Source organism: Bubalus bubalis, chromosome 4, assembly GCF_019923935.1.
Source record: "Bubalus bubalis isolate 160015118507 breed Murrah chromosome 4, NDDB_SH_1, whole genome shotgun sequence".
Lineage (NCBI taxonomy): Eukaryota > Metazoa > Chordata > Mammalia > Artiodactyla > Bovidae > Bubalus > Bubalus bubalis.
Genome location: NC_059160.1, coordinates 44162671 through 44181858, shown reverse-complemented (window position 1 = coordinate 44181858; position 19188 = coordinate 44162671). Strand labels below are relative to the sequence as shown.

At 55.5% G+C, this 19188-nt stretch overlaps 1 protein-coding gene across 2 annotated transcripts; it reads right to left on the bottom strand.

Annotated features, from left to right (window-relative positions):
* Window positions 1–341: 341 nt before the first annotated feature.
* On the bottom strand, window positions 342–18099 carry RAC2 (Rac family small GTPase 2). Of its 2 annotated transcripts, none has more exons than XM_006057003.4 (7): window positions 17912–18095; window positions 15730–15801; window positions 7161–7278; window positions 6398–6460; window positions 5914–6073; window positions 2508–2640; window positions 342–1900 (listed from the first exon to the last, which is right to left on the bottom strand). In XM_006057003.4, the coding sequence occupies exons 1-6, from the start codon at window positions 17944–17946 to the stop codon at window positions 2510–2512; spliced, it is 579 nt and encodes a 192-aa protein (XP_006057065.1). In that variant the 5' UTR covers window positions 17947–18095; the 3' UTR covers window positions 342–1900; window positions 2508–2509. The 2 variants fall into 2 exon arrangements, with proteins under 2 accessions (XP_006057065.1, XP_025139289.3); XM_025283504.3 differs by lacking the exon at window positions 342–1900 and adding an exon at window positions 4012–4015 and having other exon boundaries at window positions 2580–2640; window positions 17912–18099.
* Between the last annotated feature and the right edge of the window lie 1089 nt (window positions 18100–19188).

Sequence of the window (19188 nt, the reverse complement as noted above, 5' to 3'; positions counted from 1 at the left end):
CATATCTGTGTTTGTGTCGGTGTGTGCTGGGGGTGGGGTGAGGTAACAGTGTTAATGGTTTTTTGGTTTGTTTCAGAAGAGAGGTAACTTTAAAAACATAACAACCTTGTCTGAGCTGAAACTGAGAAAGGACGTGGGGCTTCCCTGCCTACACCCCATCCCTTTCTAGATGGTGGGGCTCTCAAGAGGGAAGGACAGTGAGCTGAGATCTTGCATCAGAACTTCAGGTCTTGGGGCAGTGGAAGTGGCCAGGAGCCCTGGGGGAGCCAGAAATGGAAATTCAAAGCATTTCACTGGCTGGGAATTGGGAGACTTCTGGGTTGTCAGGACAGGGTCTCATATCTCTTTTTAAAAATCCTTTATTTTAGCTTCTCTATACTGTCAGCCCCTGAGGGCAGTAACTCAGGTGAATCGCAGGACCACACAACAGTGCCTGGTAAATTTGTGTTGAATGGACGGATGAAGCTCAGATAAATAGAAGCAGGATCATCCCAAGTCTGGCATTCGTGAATCAGCAAACACTGAGGGGAGATTGGCTCCATACCTGTCCGTGGCGCTTTAGAGATGAGCTTTGTTAATCCTGACAGCAGCCCCATCTCTTCTTAAAGAAACTTCCCTGTGCTTAGTGCCTGCTGGGACCGGCATTGGTTCCTTACACTGTTTGGACACTTTCCTGGGACCGCCAATATTGGAGACTGGGGTTTCTGGCTGCTCGACACCCATATTCCCAAATTCTGACAAGGCTCTCAGCCTCCTTTTGAGAACCAAATCCCCCCACCTCCACCCTAGTGGGTGGGGTTTTGAAACAGGACTACTCTCCCTGCTCTAGCTTGTCAAGTAGTCTAGGTTTGGCCAATCAGAGCACAGGATTCTCCTGACAACTGTGATTGGTTGAAAGGGGGCCCAAGATCTAAGCCGGACCAATCAGAGTAAACCTTAATCAGAACTTTGCCTGGGGCAGACACTTGCTCTTTTTTGCTGAACTTGAAACTGGAAGGGTGAAGCCCTGAGAGTCACTGTGCCTAAGAATGAACCAGACAGCAGAAGGTATAGAAAAGTGAGCCCTGAAGACTTCATTTGAGCCCCCTTGATCAAGCTGCACCTGAAGTCATGATATTTCCAATCTTGAATCAATAAATTTATTTTCTGCTTAAGCAGGGTTTCTATTGGGTTTCTATTTGCAATGGCAAAAGTCCTGACTGGCAGGATCTGAACGTTTTAAGACTCTCACAGATAAATGCAGCTCGGGGTCCTTTGAGTGGAGCAGAAAGACTTGAGAGATGGCAGGAGTCAGCAGGACCCTGGTTTTCAATTGATTGGGCAGGTACTCACAGAGATTTAGAAAATCTGAATATAATATGTTGTCCCCAAAGGAGGACTAAGACCAGAGAGGAACAAACCCTCTGAGACACTTAATTTAGCTCGGTAGAAGAACTCTCAATAAGCAAGACCATCAATACTTGAGTATACTGCTGCCCTAGAAGGGAATGAGAGATCCATCTCTGAAGGTATATAAGTGGTGGCCAGCAACCATCTGGCCTGAAGTTCCCAGAGGGGATTCAAGCATTGAGGGTGAGGGGAGGAGTAAACAGGTAGATGACGCCATGTGTGGCATCTGACCACAGCAATGCAGGGGTGGCTTACTGGGTGCTGGGACCCCCTTCTGGCCCCTGAGAAGGCTGGAGCATGATGGGATGGGGGTGAAGCACCTACAAATTTACACTCTTTGGGCCCCCAGGGGGACCTTCAGCACAGAGAAGACGGTCAACCAAGCTCTGTAGCCATCTTGCTAAGAAACGCCACAGGAAGGGAAGAGTGTGGCCAGCCAGGGGGGCCACTGGGCATTGGGTTGGGGGCCTTGGAGAGTCAAAACCATCTGGCTGGGAAGGCTGGGTGCATCCTGGAAGGAAGACAAACAGGGGGTGAGAATTTGGGGCCAAGCAGAATCCACAGCCTGCTCCCAGCTCTCCTGGCTCCCAGCTCACTCCAGCTCCCAGCTTGTGCTCAAGGTTGGCCAGGTCCTCTCTATCCTTGTGGGTGCCTCCCACCCCCACCCATCCCTCTTCTGCCCTAATAGCCTCAGAGCTGAGTCTGCCCTGCCTCTACCCCATATGTGAGTGTCAGGTCTCCCCAGCTCAACTGGGCTCTCCTGAGGGACAGGAGCTGAAGTATCTCTTCACCCTGGGCCTCTCCGCCCTCCTGCAGGGACTGCACATTGGGAACTCAGTGACACCACGCTTGGCTCCTGTTACCTGGCATTTTTTCTGATACTTTGAACCCTTCTTCTGGGAACTGGGCTCACAGAGCAGGCCCAGTTCAGTCAAATGAGCAAACTGAGGCCCCTTTAATGGTCCCTCTTCTGTCCTGGCCTAAATACCACTCCTGGTGAAACCTAGGGCTATCAAGCAGTGGCTGAATGCCTCCCTCCCAGCCACGGCCTTCTGTGTGTGGGGAGTGGGGGAAGCGGGGGAGGGAGTGTCATGAAGCCATGTGGGCAGGACTCTTACCCCTAGAGGATGCTGCAGGGGCGCTTCTGTGGCCGTGTGGGCTGCGGGCACAGAACGGCCCGGATCGCCTCATCAAAGACGGTTTTCAGGCCTCGCTGGGTGAGGGCTGAGCACTCCAGGTATTTCACTGAGTCTGGGTCAGGGCAGCAAGAGAACAGAGGCCTAGGTCAGGGCTGGGCAAAACCCCCTCCCAAGTCATACAACCACACCAGGCTGTGGGGGCCCTCTGGGCTGTGTCCCTCACACATTCACCTCTCTGTGCCTCAGTTTCCTCATATCTGAAAGGAGGAGCTTTATTCAGGGGGAAAGGTTAAGACCCACGACAGCAGGTTTGTGTCTTTCTCAAACACATAAGCCCATAATTTGCAGAAGGTGGCAGGAATTTTGATACCTTCCTGGGAAGAAAGGAGCTCAAGCTACAGTGACCAAATCTCTCAGCACTTCACTTTCTTTCAGAGGATTGCCACATACCTGCCTCCACCTTCCCATAGAAGGCCTGAAGAACCCATGACCTGCTCACCAGGACCTTCCAAATATCATCGAACTGGTCCTTCAGATCACTTCATTTTACAGATGAGAAAGCTGAGGCTCAGAAAAGTCACCAGTCCAAAGTCACACACTAGACATTTCCCATCCCCCAAAGGCTGCTGAGAATTCTCAGCTAGAGGAATGAGAAATGGGGAGCCTTGTTCACCTATGAGGGGACTGTCCTTCTCCCATGTGACCACTCAGGGCTGGAGCCCAGGGCACAGTGAGGAAGGCAGGCTGAGCCCCACTCCCGAGGCAGTGTTCCATGACCTTCTGGAAGGAACCTGTGTGAGTTTTTGTGTCCACAGCAACCCAAGCTGTCTCCCTGAAGTGAGCAGTTGAGAAGTTCTCCCTGAGAGAAGCCTGGGGGCCGATTTTAGGAACCAGAGGAGGTTGGAGGGTGGGGGGAGCAGAGAAATTTGCCTCCTCCCTAGAGTCCCCTCCTCTGTGAGGCAGGAAGCAGACTGACACTGATCGGCACCTGCTCCCTGCTAGGCGCTGAGCTGGGTGCTTCCGACAACCCTGTGAAGAAATTCTGTGAATCCCCACTTCCTGGGTGAGGAAACGGGCCCAGAGAGGGGATGCCCCAGGCCCAGAGACACACAGCTTGGAGAGGGGAGCCAGGATCTCAGGAGGGGCAACCCGGGATGAGGAGAAAAAAGGATGGGGCAGGAACAAGGAAACTGAAGCTCAGAGAGGATGTCATTTGTCTAAAGTCACACTCTGGACTCTCCCATCGCCCTTGCACATGGGAGCACTGTCCCAGCAGGGTGCATGGGCAGTGGTCTCAGGGCAAGGCTGGCAGGGACGAAACACCATGACTTAGGTCTGGGAGTCTCACATAACCCCCTGTGCCCAGAAGAGTCTCCCTGGGCATTTGGCCATTGTCCCCTTGCAAGGAACTGTGAGGGACTGTGGCCAATGTCCACTTCTTCCTTTCACACCCACTAACTGTGTCCTCCCTGGCACCTGCCACCCTCCTACTTCTTGGCTAGGAGTATCCAGAGAAAGAGTCCTGACTGGGGGCCTGGCCTTGCTCTGCACCCCAGGCTCCCACCTGTGGGGCAGCAGGCCACCTTGATCATGACTGAGGGAGCCACGCAGCCCGGGTTCCAGTCTTAGCTCTGCCACATCCCAGTTAGGTGACCTTGAGCTCTTGACTTCTACCTGAGCCTCAGTTTCATCCTCTGTAAAGTGGGGTGATGAGAGTTCCTCCTTCATAGTTGCTATGATGATGAAGCAGGAGAATGCACAGGCCCAGCACCCAGAAACTGCTCAATCCATGTCAGCCGGAATTGGCAGCTGCACCACAAGTCAGCCCACTGGGCTGGTGGACAGAGGCCACCACTGTCTCATCAGCCCTGAAGGCCCCCCAGGCCTCCCCCTTGGCCTGGGCCGGTCTGAGGCAAGTTCAAAGTCATTAGTCACTGCCCCTGCCCCACTTTCATCTGGGATCAGCTCCAAGAAAAACTGGCTAGAGGCCAAGGCAGGACCCCCAAGTCATCTCCTTCTGGCAGAGAAAGGACCTTTAGGGAGTGTGCAGGCTGGCTTGTACAGATGGAAAAACTGAGGTCCAGAGAAGGGGATCCCCTGGCCCGAGGTCATACAGACAGTGCCAGAGCTAGTACCAGAATCCAGGCTTCCAGGCCCCATTGTATCCCAAAGCCTCTGCTTTAAAATGGAAAGAGTCTCAGGCTCAGAGGCACTGTCTTGGGTGGAAGGAGTCCGGGAGGCAGACTGATCAGAAAGAAGAGAAGGCAGGGTCTATCCCCAGTATCCGTGAGGAAAGACCAGAGAGCCTGGGAGTCAGAGCCCCCAGGATGGGACGTAGGACCCAGTGTTTAAGCGGCAACAGAGGCCCCCTGGGAAAGACGGCCATGTCACTGGGCAAGTCATGAGAAAGGGGAGGTGGAGGCTGCGGTTTCTCTTCCTGTGGAGAGATGTGAGTCCCCAGGGCCCTCCCAGTTCCGGCGGAAGGAAGAGGGTTAGGGTTGAGGGAGGGAGGGGCTGGAGGAGGCCCCACCAGTTCAGGGGCCAAACCCTGGGTCTGAGGGACCCTGTGGTGACACAGAGAGCCCTGGGCAGCTGGATTGCAACTCATAGTGGCCAAACCCTGCTGGTGGTCCCAGGCTCTTGGGCAAATGCCCTGTCTCCAGGTGGCAGGCAGGTCAGGGCCTGAAAGACAGCAGACCTGGACACCATGGAAAAGACAAGACACACCAGTCATAGCTGGTGCAGACAGCCCTGGGCCACCACGAGGAGGCCCCCATGCCAGTGCCTTGTGGTTCTGTGTTCAAATCCTGCTTCTGCCACCTACCAGCTGTGTCACCCTGTTAAGTCCCTTCACTTCTCTGGCCCAGTGACCAGGAAGCAAAGAGGAGTTGGTCTGAGAAGCCAGGAGGGTGGGGAATGGGGGGTGAGAAGGAGGCAGAAGGGAAGGCATCAGCCTTCAAATCCAAGCTGAAACAACCCCTCCAGGAAGCCTTCCCGGAAAACCCAAGCTTGAGTTGACTGCTCCTCCTCTGAGAAACCACAGCACACCCCACTCCAACCCTGCTCTGTCTGTCATGTCAGTATCTGCTTATGGATTGCACCAGTACCAACAGTGAGCAACACAGAGTGCTTCCCATGCACGGTGCTTCTCTAGGGGCCTCGCGGGTGTGAATTCACTGAATTCTCCTAACCACTCAGAACCACTTCTATTGCCATATTTCACTGATAAGGAAACACAGGCAGAGAGGCTAAGTGACTCGTCCTGGGCCACACAGCTAGTACCCAGCACAGCCAGGGCTGGAATGCACAGTCTGGCCCTGGAGGCTATGTTCGCAATCACCACGAGGCTGTGTCGGAGTTCCCCTCTCTGAGCTGAGCCCCCTACCAATCTCCTTGGCCAGTGCCAGGCCCTGCGGGTAGGTGATGGGTGCCAGCTTCTTCTCCTTCAGCTTCTCGATGGTGTCCTTGTCGTCCCTCAGGTCCAACTTGGTGCCTACCAGGATGATCGGTGTGCTCGGACAGTGATGTCGCACCTCGGGGAACCACTGGACCGGTGGGCGGGGGCAGGGGGTCATGTAAGGAGTGGGAGGAGACGAGGGGCACCAAGTTGGGAGAAGAGAAGAAGGGGGCATGAGGGTGTGTGGAAAGGAGAGGACAAGGTCAGATAGTAAAGTTAACTATCCCAAATGTCTCTGAGACCCGAGTTCCCCCCCATCCCCGCCCACCAGCCGTGGTTGACACTGAGAACCCTCTCTGCCCACATCCTCTGCTGCCCAGAGGCAGGCCAAAGTCTCCAGTCCCTCCCTGCCATGCTCCCCTCTTCAGGGTCGCCTGCCCTAACCCCTAAGGTCCCGCTCCGTCCCACTCACCTTGGCCCGGACATTCTCATAGGAGGCTGGGCTGACAAGGGAGAAGCAGATGAGGAAGACATCCTGGGGAATAAAGCAAGGGTTACTGGTGAGAGGAGGCCTGCAGGTGTCCAACCTGGGCCCTCCACACCTGGGCAACCACTGAGGGCTGGAGCAGCCCAGGCGATGCTAGGCTCTTAGGATCTGGCAGAGCAGCGTTTCCCTTCTCTATAGCAGGCTGATGCTTGTTTATCCGACACTTCCTAAAGGCCAGGGTCTGTTCTAAGAGGGTAATCCTCACATCACGCTGTAGCGATGCCGCTGCTACCCCATTCTACAGACAGGGAAAGTGAGGTTTACAAGGATTAAAGGGTGTGCCATCTGGAATTCCAGAGTCCGTGCTCTCACTACCCCTCTGTCGGTTTGCCGGTCCCAGCCCTTTCTCTGCCACCCTGGAGGGAGAGCCGAGAAGCCACAGAGCCGCCTGCCGCTGTGCCCCCATCTCCCCTCCCCCCGCCACGCCCCCCGGGGGCTGATCATCCCGAGCTTCCTTTGGATCCCTGTCCAGGGTCTGCCTGCCCCACCCACTGGGCACCAGGTGGAGCCAGAGCCCACGGGAAGACGAGAAGGCACAGTGATGACAGACAGAGCCGGATGGAGGGCAGGGACTCCTTGAGCTGGGCCTCAAGGGGAGGGTCGGGGTTCACCAGGCCGAGCTGACACTCCAGGCTGAGGAAGCAGGGACGTGAAGGTCAGGACCACGAGGAGGGGTGGGGCGGTGTACCGTCTGTGGGTAGGAGAGTGGCCGGAGGCGGTCATAGTCCTCCTGCCCGGCCGTGTCCCACAGCCCCAGGTTCACGGGCTTGCTGTCCACCATCACATTGGCTGAATAGTTGTCAAACCTGTGGGAACAAGACAGAGGGTCCATCTCCAGCCCCAGAGTCTGTGGACTTGCCATCCCTGGTTCCATGACAGAGGCCAAGACCCAGAGAGGGGCTACAATGGGACCCAAGTCACACTGCACTCTGCAGTTGGGGTTAATTTTTAATTTTTTAATGCCAATCCATTATATTAAAAAAAAATGTTAAACGCGGGAGAACATAAAGAAGAAAACATTGTCTCTACTCTTTTTCTGCCCTGTCTATCCTTCCTGGGTCGGGAAGATCCCCTGGAGAAGGGATAGACTGCCCACTCCAGTATTCTTAGGCTTTCCTCATGGCTCAGCTGGTAAAGAATCTGCCTGCAATGCAGGAGACCTGGGTTCCTTCCCTGGATTGGGAAGATCCCCTAGAGGAGGGCATGGCAACCCACTCTGATATTCTTGCCTGGAGAATCCCATGGACAGAAGAGCCTGGCGGGCTACAGTCCATGGGGTCACAGAGTTGGACACGACTGAGTGACTCAGCACACAGCACGCATCCTTTGAAGAGATGATTTTTCAAGACTGTATAACATTCTCTTGAAGGCACAATCAAAATAAACTTTACCCACCTCTGAGGCTGAACACTGCAGCTAGTCAACCAATTTTTTTTAAGTTATTTTTTTATGTGGACCATTTTTTAAGTCTTTATTGAATTTGGTAATAGTATTACTTCTGTCTTATACTGTGGTTTTTTGGCCTAGAGGTTTATGGGATTTTAGTTCCCCAACCAGTGATTGAACCCGCACCCCCTGCATTGGAAAGCAAAGTCTTTATCGTTGGACCCCCAGGGAAGTCCTGTGGGTACTCATTATTTGTTGAATGAATGCTCATTCCCATCTTAGTTTGGGTCCACCCAGAAGCAAACCCTGAGATGAAATTTACTTGGGAAGTGATTCCAGGACCCAAGGGAGGGGGCAGAAGCTATTGAGGTGTTACTGGGGGGCGGGTGGAACTGGGACTCCATCTTGCCGGGGCCTCTGAGCTCAGGGCATCCCCCTGAGGAGGCAGCGAGCTGGGGTATTTACCACCTTCTCCATCTCCCACTGGCAGAGGGCTATCCTGGGGTATTAATTTACTGGCCTTCCAGCCTACCCCAAAAGCTGCCAGTCACCGGAGACTTCAGGAAATGCCATTGGCACACACTGGAAAGGCACGTGCTGAAGGATGTGCACATGCTAAACTCTCCCTGCTGACACCAGACAGGCCTCTGGGACAATCACACGAGCGTCCAGATTTTTTTAAAGGTTCTGCTGCTGCTGCTGCTAAGTCGCTTCAGTCGTGTCCGACTCCATGCAACCCCAGAGACGGCAGCCCACCAGGCTCCCCCATCCCTGGGATTCTCCAGGCAAGACCACTGGAGTGGGTTGCCATTTCCTTCTCTAATGGATGAAAGTGAAAAGTGAAAGTGAAGTTGCTCAGTCATGTCTGACTCTTAGCGACCCCATGGACTGCAGCCCACCAGGCTCCTCCATCCATGGGATTTTCCAGGCAAGACTACTGGAGTGGGTTGCCATTTAAAGGTTCAGTTCAATAGTATTTCTCGCTACACACATTCCTGAGAGGCAGCAGCTGGTCCCTAACGCTATGCAAAAGGAAACTGGGATCAGTGAAATAGAGTGACTGACCCTAGGCCACACAGCCAGTGAGCAAGTGACCCAACCAGGTGTTAAGCCAGTTCTGATTCCACGCCCAGTGTTCACTACCCCGTGCAACAGCTGCTTCCGCAGCTTCCCTGTGGGCGAGAGACCACCACCTTCTCTCTCTGCATTGAGGTCACCCACACAGGTCCTGCTTCCTGTCCCCTGCCCTGGCCCACTGAGACCTCAGGCTCCTCCAGCTTGTCCCCCTACTCCTCCCTTCACACATCAGCCAAGCCATTTCTGTTTCTGGCAAGATTCAGGCTTCCTGCCTCCTTGAGTCTGTTCACACTGTGGCCCCCTGCCTGTAATGCCCTCCCACCCTCTCCGTGTCGAAGGTGTTTCCTCCCTCCCAGGTTGCGCGGTCAGCCGCGCTCTCCAGCCTGGGCCCCTGTCTGCCCGTGCCTCTCTTGGGAATGCTCTTCTGTGCTCTCATCACCCCGTCTCCCATTCATGCTTCGAAGCCCTGCCCAGGCACTTCCTCCTCTGTGGGGAAACATCCCGGCTACCTCTTTCCTTGGCCCCCACCTGGAAAGAGTTTGTCATCCCCTCCCTCAGGCAACTGCTTTGCTTAGACTATGAGCTGGCATTACTGCATCTCTCCTGCCATGTAGCTGTCCATGGGGGCAGGGCCCATGTCTCTTTATCTCTGAAGTCTCAGGACTGGCCCCTGGTGAGTGTAGGTAGAACAGAGTTAAACTGAACCAAAGCACTTGGGACACCACCTCCTCCATGAAGTCCTCCCAGAACACTGCTCCGAGACAGGCTGCAGAAGCCCTAGTACCTCAGAGTGACTCAAAGACATTTGTCTTGTGGCAGGCACCCTCCACCAAAACAGTGGACCACTTGATGTGTTTAATACCCCGTGCTTGTCCAGCCTTCAGTTCCTCAGATGGCCCTGCTCCCTCCTGCCTGGAAAGTTCCTGCAAATGCCCTTCCCCTGGCTTCCTGCTCTTCTTTCCAGGTGCCAGGCTGACTCTTACTCATCCTCTTTCCAGCCCCATCGCAAGGTCACCTCCTCCAGGAAGCCTTCCCTGAGCCCCAGCCAGGTCGGGGCCCCCACCCCACCGCCACTCAGTAATCTGTGGTGAACTCAGCACTTAAAGGCATCGGCTTGGCTTTCTCCTCATTGCACTGAGGCCTGCATCGCGTTTGGCACGTATCGGCTCAGTGGTAAAGAATCCTCCTGCCAATGCAGGAGACCGAGGTTCAGTCACTGGTTTGGGAAGATCTCCTGGAGAAGGAAATGGCAACGCATTTCAGTATTCTTGCCTGGGAAATTCCACAGACAGAGGAGCCTGGCGGGCTACAGTCCATGGGGTCTCAAAAGAGTCAGACACTACTGAGTGGCTAAATGACAACTTCAGCAACAGTTGCCCTGTGTCTGCTCTGGGTACCACCCCTACTGCTGTGGGATTTCAGGCCAAAGGCACTATTCAGGGAGACACCGCAGGGCATGATGGGAAAAGAAGTCCCTGTGTTTTCTTTGGCTTCAGCCAGAAACACTCCTTTGGGGTGAGCTTAGGATATAGGGACATTATCTCCTCTAATGTCTAGTCTGAAATTCTGATACCAAAAAGTCCCCCAAGATTCCTTGAGCCAAGGATATCTATCTTCTCCGAACCAGCTGTAGGATCTCAGGGGCCATGGTGATGAGGAAAGAGCTGACTTGTAGGACCTGTCACAGGACTAAGCACTTGCTCTGGGGCCAGGCAGAGGGCTAGGGACCTTGATACCTTAGGTTTTGAAGTCCCATGTGACCCAAGACAAAAAAACCTCAAATTATTCCCTTTAGACAGTTGAGGAAATCAAGGCCCCAAGAAGTCAAATAACTTTTCCAAAGCCAGCCAGCTCAGGAGCACAGGAGCTGGGATTTTATCTGGTCTCCTTCTGAGCACTCATTTGTGAGCAAGAGAGAGTAGACTAATGCTCATTAGGAGGGTGGATTTGCCTGGGGACACCCCCCCACCAGAGTGGGAAGAGAGCAGAAAGTTCCTTGTGAAGCCTTATCCTGGCTGTGTGACCCCGGGTGAGTAACCCAGCTTCTCTGAGCCTCACTTTCTTCACTGTGAAAAAAGAAAAGCCCCATCTCTTACGGCCACTAAGAGGATCCAGGCAGAGAGGACCTTCAAGCCATCCCATGCGGAGATGCTGAGAAGCTGAGCAACCGCATCTTGAAACAGCCCCCTCACTGGCCCCTTCCCCAGAGCCTGAGGGATTCCTGCAGAGACAATGATCCACAACCCCTGAGTCCCCCACTCCAGAGACCCACAGGCAGCCAGGACCAACGGAACGTATACCATGACCGTGGCCAACCCTCACTCTTATCTTCCAGATGAGGAAACTGAGGCTCACAGATAGGAAGGGACTTGCCCAAGATCTCACAGGCAGTTGGTGACAGAGCCAGGACTAGATCCTGTTACCCAGTTCAGAAAAGCCTGTGGTATAAGCATCACTGTGAGTTTATGGCTGGAGGCTCAGTGAAGTTTGAGCTCAGGTGCAGGAGCTCCCTAGTGGCTCAGATGGTGAAGAATCCATCTGCGATGTGGGAGATGTGGGTTCCATCCCTGGGTTGGGAAGATCCCTTGGAGAAGGGAAAGGCTACCCACTCCAGGATTCTTTGGCTTCCCTGGTGGCTCAGACGGTAAAGAATCTGCTTGCAGTGCAGGAGACATGGGTTCGATCCCTGGGTCAGAAAGATCCCCTGGAGGAGGGCATGGCAACCCACTCCAGCATTTTTGCCTGGCGAATTCCATGGACAGAGGAGCTTGGCGGACTATAGTCCATGGAGTCGCAAAGAGTTGGACACGACTGAGAGACTAAGCACAGCACAGCACGTGGGGCTGACCCGGACCTGTGCAGAGTGCAGGGAATCCATGTTTGCTGAGCACGCGGGGGTCCCAAATGCTGCTCCAGGTCCTTTATACTTAGATCATTCAGTGGACCCAGGAAGTGGATTCTACATTGTGTCTGGGATTCAGAGCCCTAGAGTAACCTGCCCACGGTCACACAGCTGGTATGCTTTTACCCAGAGTCTGTGTGGCCCCTTTCTGCACCCCTAGACTACACACTCGGCTCTGTAGCCCTCCACCATGGAGAGGAGGAAGGGCATGGGACAAATGAAATGACCCTCGGCCCTGCGCATCACTTGACCACCACCCAAGCCTCCAGGGGAAGGAAGGTGGACTCACAGAACACAAAGAACACGAGGCATGTGTGGCTGCTGATTTGGGGACCAGGGAGCATTGATATGTCAGGCGAGGCATGGACCCCTGTGAGGATTCGCCGCCCGGTCCTCGGGACAATAGGGAGCCATCGAAGGCCTTCACCAGGTGGGGTGACATGCTCAGCTTTGCATTTGGAAAAGGTTCTCTTGGTCACTGGGTGGGAACATCTTGGAGTAGGGTCAGAGGGGAAGCTGGGAGACAGAGCCGCCAGTGAAAGAGGCGGGTGGTTGGAGGAGACGCGGAGGCATGGGTATCCCAGATGGGATGGGAGGGGACAGAGGCTGTGTAGGAGCAGTGAGGAGGCTTGAGCCAGCTGGACACAGGGAGGGATTAACACACCTGGTGGCAGGAGTATGGGGCAAGGGGGAGTTGCGAGGCCAGGTGGGAAAACTTGGCAGGACCCCAGGAATCTCCACTAGGGAGGCTGGGTACCATCCTGTCTGTGGGAATCCAGGCTGGACTTCCAGTTTACAAAGGAAAGTGAAAACCAAATACTGGCCCATCTGACCCAAATTAACTCCTTGTGTTCTTCCCAGAGAGAAGCCCTGCAGAGCCGAGCTCCCTGCTGGTGGCTGAGTTCCAGCACCTTCTCAGGGCAGACTGGAGCACACCCTCTCTGCCAGACAGGGTGGTCCAGTCACTACAGAGTGCCAGCGAGGTGCTCGACTCTGTTCTAGCAGCCGGTCTAGTGAACTAGACGGACCAGGGCCCTGTCCTCACAGAGCTGCCATCCCAGCAGGAGAAGTCAGATCAGGATGGGCAACAGAGACCATCCAGCAGGGTGTGGAGGGATGGAGGAGGCCTGGGTGGAGGGAGGGATTGTTTAGACCGGGGTCAGAGATGGGCTACTTCAGCAGGGAACTGAGTGGTGGGAAGTGGTACGTGCAGAGGCCTGGAGGAGGCTGGCACGTCTGGTCCCCAAGGACCAAAATGGAGTGGGTAGGAAATGGGTTTTGAGAAGGCAATTTCAGCAAGGTATTCCTCTATCTAATTTTTGCATTTGAAAGCTCACCTGGGCTTCCCTTTGAGAATGGTCATAAGGAGAGGGTAAGGGGGAGATCCCCTAGGTCACGAACATCCCATAGCAGGGTCTTTCTACCTCGTCTTTGTATCTCCAATGCCCAGCACCTGACCATCCACAGAGCAGGCTTCAGTCTCCCAATCTGTGAGACATGGCTTTGACTTCGAGCTCTTATCCCCCAACCCTAGGCAGTCAGTTGAACTCGTTCTCTCTCTTATCTGATCTGGTTCTTGTGGCACAGGCCTCTGGCCCCAGCAAACCCTGCCACCCTGAGCCCCAGAGCCCTCCTGACCTTTATCTCTCTGCTGGAGATCTCAGGCTGCCTGTTTCCTCAAACTCTACTCTCTCCAACTGTCCCCACCCTCCAGTGTCAAGGGCTCAGGGTGGCTTATTTTCCCCTCTCTGTCACAGGAGTGCAGGCTTTGAAGCAGGAGCCCCTCTTAGGGTCTTGTCCAGAGCCAAGTGACTCCGTATGGAAGACAAAAAGGGTGGGGTGCAGGTCTGGCAGCATACCAGGCAGGGCCACACACAAAATGAAAATGTAGGGCCCCTTGTTCAAACATTAAGAATTTGGGGATGGGGCCTCCGAGCATTAAATGAAGTGCAGGAGCCTCCTGTGTGGGACTCTGTGAGCCTGCCTGGATGGCCCACCTGGGAGCAGGCCCTGATCTCTGACCCAGCTCCTCAGACAGGGAAGGTAAACCCTGTCTGGTCCATCCTGTCTGTCCTGTAAAGTTGTCCAGGACCACCGAATCTGCTCGGGGCCACCAGGGGTTGCTGAGAGCACCTGGCCCTTCCTTGGCCTCTGCTGGTCCCCCCACCTTGCATCAGAGAACTCACCTCCGATCTCCCTGCACAGGGAAGGTGCATGGGCAAGGAACTTAGCACCTCCCAGCCCCGCTCCATTTCTTAAAGAAAGAGAAACTGAGGCTCAGAAAGGGGAAGCATTTGGTCTAAGGTCTTTGAGCAAGTGGGCCCTTCAGCCCATCTGTGATAGGCAGAGGCAGGAGAGCAGGTGGTTCCAGTGACAGTCCTGGTGACAACAACCTTCTGCAGGAGCTGGCTGGCCTAATGTTACACCTGCCTCCCTGCCAGGTCTAGAGCCCACCATCCCTCAGCACCAGGAGGCGCTGATGAACATTTGGTATTGGATGGTGAGTGGGCAGATACAGGCTGATGCGAAGAGGGGCACTGGTGCCCTTATGGGGAGTTGGGAACAGAACCAGGCCAGAAATTGCTTTCCCAGGTTTCCTACCCAGGTTTCTCTGCCCTCTCCTAGCTGCCATCCTCCTGCCTGGGCTGGGGTCCCTGAGGCAACTGGAGCCTGGCCCCCTGTGCCAGGGAGAAATAGAGAGATCCTAGGCCACCTGGTGACCCTGGGGGGCAGGTCCCTTAGCTTCTGTGAGCCTCAGCTCCCCCCACAGACACTGTGGGACTAAAATAATCCCAACTCCTCCCACGAGCATCAAATGAGGTCACACATGTGTGACATTTCCAGGGACCAGCACCCAGTAGGCCCTTGAGAAATGGTAGCTGTGATCCATCCTCCTAGGGCCTCTCCATAAAGTTCAATTCAGGTCAACTCAAGATATATACATCGTTTCTAAGACAATGTGTAGATTATACTGCATGTAAAACCCTAAGACCCTTAAAGAACTGGAAATGGCCCCCTGCCCTCTGTAGACTCTTGGTCATGGAAAAGATCAGATAAAGTCTGTCTAGGGAGTGGAGACCTCTTCAGGCTATGTCAGAAAGGCTTTCTGGAGGAGGGATGCTGGAGCTGGCCTGGAGGTCTTAGACGCATGGGCATAGGAAGGAAAAGCACTTGAGGCAGAAGGAACAGCTGGAGCAAAGATCCTGAAGTAGAAATGTCAAGAGTGTGTTTGGTGACCAGGCAGCCAGAAACAGAACAAGAAGTGAAGAACTGGGTGGTGAAGCCAGAAGGGAAGGTTGGAGAAGGCCACGCAGAGCCTTGGGTGCTGTGCTGCAGAGCTTGGGGGCTGTCATGAGGGAGTGGGGCCGCCGAGCATCAAGGAGAGAGGGGCTGGTGCTTCCGTTCACCCCACATACTCCTCCATACCTGCAAATCAGGTGACAGCCCTGCTCCACATCCTACACAAGGGTGGGTCCTGACTGGTCTCGGGTGGCACTGTCCTCTCCCCCTGCACAAGCGTGTGCCCTGACATCTCTGGTCTCCCAGTGTTAAGGCCCTCCTCCTGCACCCACTCCCCTCCTCTGTCCCAGTCCCCTTCCACCCACCTCTGCTCAGGCCAGCTCTCCATGTCTCCCTGCTTGAAGGCCCTGCTCCCTGGCTTGCCTCCTGCACCTCTGTCCGCTCTGGGAGCCCGGGGCACTCATCCTGGCACAGGTGGCTACCTCCTCCTCTGGATCAGCAGGCAGCTCTGCTGGCCCAAGACTGGCTGGAGCCTGACCCCCAGGTGCCCACACAGGCCCAGCACACAGGAAGTGCCTAAAAGGGGGGTGGGCCTGGTGGTCCATGCGTGTCTCCCCAGCCTCCGAGCGTCCCACCCACATGCAGAACTCACACGGTGGGGATGTACTCTCCAGGGAAGGCGTTGGTGGTGTAGCTGATGAGCAGGCAGGTCTTGCCCACGGCTCTGAAAGACAGGAAGTTCAAGAGGACAGCAGTCAGGGGCCCTGCCCGAGACCCGGGGAGGTTTTCTGAGGATCCGCGCGGTCCCCTAGCCCAGCCCTCAGGAGAGACCCAAGCCCCACCTCCACGGCCTCAGTGTCCCCATCTGAGAATTTCTGTATCAGTGTTATCACACCTGAGATGTTTGTTAAAGGACAGACTTTGGGGTCCTACCCGAGATTCTGAATCATGAGTGTGGCATGGATCTAGCAATTTGTAACAGTTTCCCAAGTGACTCTGATGTGAAACAGAGGATTAAGAGCAGGGGGTCCCCAGGAGGTTCCCGAAGCCTGACCAGGGCTCTGCCATTACTGCCCTTGGATCCAGATCCTTCATCACCCACCCAGCAGGGGTGCGCTCTCAGGCAAGCCACATAACCTCCCCATGCCTCAGCTTCCCCGTCCAGAAAACAGGGATGAGATGAGTCCATCATCACAGGAAGGACAGAGAGGTAAATTAGATGAAGCCGGTAAAAGTCTGAAGCACAGTCCTGGCACAGCACAGCAGTCGCCAAATGTGGGGGACTGCCTGAACCCTCTCCTTCCCCTCCCACCTCACCAGAGGGTGTGGCAGTTAAGAGCATGGAGTTCAGGGATCAGAGACACCAGGGCTCAAATCCCATGAGGTCTTAAGCAAATGACTTAACTTCTTTGAGCTACAGTTTTCCCACCTGTAAGACGGGCCTAATATGAGGGTTGTTGGGAGGATAAAACAGAGGAGCGTGAGGAAGCCCAGGGCCTGCACACAGTAAGCACTAAGTTAGTGGTGAGCGCCATGATTGGTGCTGTCTGCACCCCGAATCTGCTGGGCTTGGAGGGGGTGCGGGCCACAGGTAGCCCTGGGCCTTCCCCTGCTCCACTTGGTTTCGTCACTTCCGGCTCTGAAGGGGGCCGCCCGCCCTCTTCTCTCCCCATCGCCTCCCACCCCCCGCCTGCCAGCAAGGTACCTCTGAGTGACTGGAACGTTGCCCTCGGCTTCCGCCCTCCCCTCCTCATATCAGATACAAAGCAGAAATGAGCAGGGCTGGACAGATAATGGGCAGGAGCCATGTATCACAATCAGCTAAGGGCTGCCTGATAAACCAGCCCCCCACCACTACCCCACCCTGAACAGGAAAGTCAAGTCTCTTACGGCCTCAGGCTGCCCCTCTGTAGGATGGGAGGCCTGGACAAGAGGCCTGCCTTCTAGAACATGCTGGAATACGTTGGGGCTGGACCTACAGAAAACTTCCGGAGGTACCTGTGTGTTGGACCCTGAGGCAGTGTTGCTGGCCGGCCCAAGAGATGGGATATCAAACCTGTCATTTTACAGATGAGGAAACTGAGGCCTGTAGGGGCACATGACAAGCTGAGGTCACAGAGAGCCGACCGCTGAGGAGGGCCTTCAGTTCAAGCCTGGGCCGACCCCCACAGTCACGCCCACCCCGCACTCCTCTAGCTCTAACCCTGCCTCTCACGCTCCTAACGCTGCCTCTCACGCCCCTCCCCCTCTGCTCCTCACCCACATCCCCTACACCACCTCCCCAGCCAGGCAGGCTGAGACTTAGAAGGCGAACTTTACCGAGCACACATACGTGCAGGACAACCCCTCAAAATAGCTCAAGCGACCCGACATCAACCCTGAGGGCGTGGGCCTCTTCCCAGATGGCCAAGCTTTGGTTCAGAGAGGCACTGTGACTTGCACAAGGCCACACAGCAGAGCAAGTCAGGGACTAGAGCCCAGGTCAGCCTGGGGCCCCACCCCCCACCGGCAGCCACAGATTTAGAGACCGAAGGCCCATAGGAGACCAGCCCCAGCTCTCAGGGTGCAGGCGAGAGGCCCCAGGTACCCCTAAGCGCGGTCTTTTACTCTCCACCCAGGCAGTTTCCGGGGTGAGTGGGGCAGAGAGTGAAGCTGTGTGCAGCCCACCCCTGGGGTTCCCTCTGGGCCCTGGGAGAAAAAGGGAGCGGTTCCTCTGGCTGCCTCCTAGGGACCCCTCTGTCTGCAGGCAGGGGGCTTCCCCGGGGACTCCAGGGTGGGAGGGCCCCAGGGCTACCCCCAGAGGGAGCTGTGAGCAAGTCCAGCCAGATACCTACCCATCGCCCACCACCACACACTTGATGGCCTGCATGGTGTCCAAGGCCTGAGGGCTGGTAGTGGTGACAGCTCAGAGCCCCAGCGTTTCTGCAGGAGCGCGGGGTGTGGAGAGCTGGAGAGGCGTCCTGAGCGGGGAGCAGCAGCGGGACAGGAGGCAGGAGGAAGCGGAAGGGGAACTTACCCAAGCCTCTGCCCTCAGGGCCGTTTGCAGAAGGCGGAGCGTGCGGTCTGGCAGAACGGCTCGAGGGCGGGGTGGCTCTCAGGTGCTGGGCTGGGCCCTGGCCACCCCCACGGGTATCGCTGCTCTGAGGCACCAGCAGGAGATCTGGGGACCCTCGGGGCTGGAAACGTTCTTCCACAGGCAGGGCCAGAGCTGTTCTCTAAGAACCTGAGGCTTCCAAGAGTGGAGTTCACCTCAGTTCTAAGCAATAAGCATTTAGTGAGCACCTACTGTGTGTCAGGTACAGGAGCTAGTACTGGTGAGTCCAGGATGTGAGCGGGAAGATACAGCTTCATCACAGGTGTCCATAAAACAAAGTAGGAAGTAATGGGGGCACAGACGACTGGTAGGGAGAGGATCTCAGCGTCACACAGAGGGTGAGCTGGGACCTTCAAGGAGGCATTTGAGCAGGTACATTAAAGCTGGTGTCAGAGAAAGGGCACTCCAGATGGGACTGCCTAGGCAAGACTTCCATGAGCAGGGGCCAGTGTGGAAGCCCCTGAGTGTGCAAGGATGGGGGAAATATGATGAGGCAGGAAGAGAGATGGGGAGTCAGCTGATGGAGAAGGGGAAACGGAAGAGAAGTGACCGGTAGTGCCACACCTGCTGGGCCCTGTGCTGGAGGGAGCCCTGGGGACAGGCGCCCTGGCTCAGGAGCTGTGGCCCGTTTAAACGATGCTGAAACTGAAGGTCTGAGGCTTCGGTTGATTTACGAGGATTGCCCAATGTGAAGTCAAACCCAGGGCCAGGTGACTCCAAGCTCCTCTGTCACCCCAGCTGCTCTCTGGGGGACAAAACCTGAGTTCTGCAGCTGGGTAGGGCAGGGGAGTGAGCCCACTCCGCCTCCAGGAGACTCAGGATCTCAGTGGCACTGGTTTTCCACAGGGAGCTCCAAGTTCACCTAGCTGTTACTCTCATTGCTAGTGCTCCCCACACCCAGCACCCTTCCAGCTCTAGGGACAAGGGGAGGGAGGCAATGGGCAGAGTCACTCACTGGTCGCTCAGGACAAACCAGGAGACCGGGCAGAGAGTGTGGAATGCCGGGTGCTGGGTCAA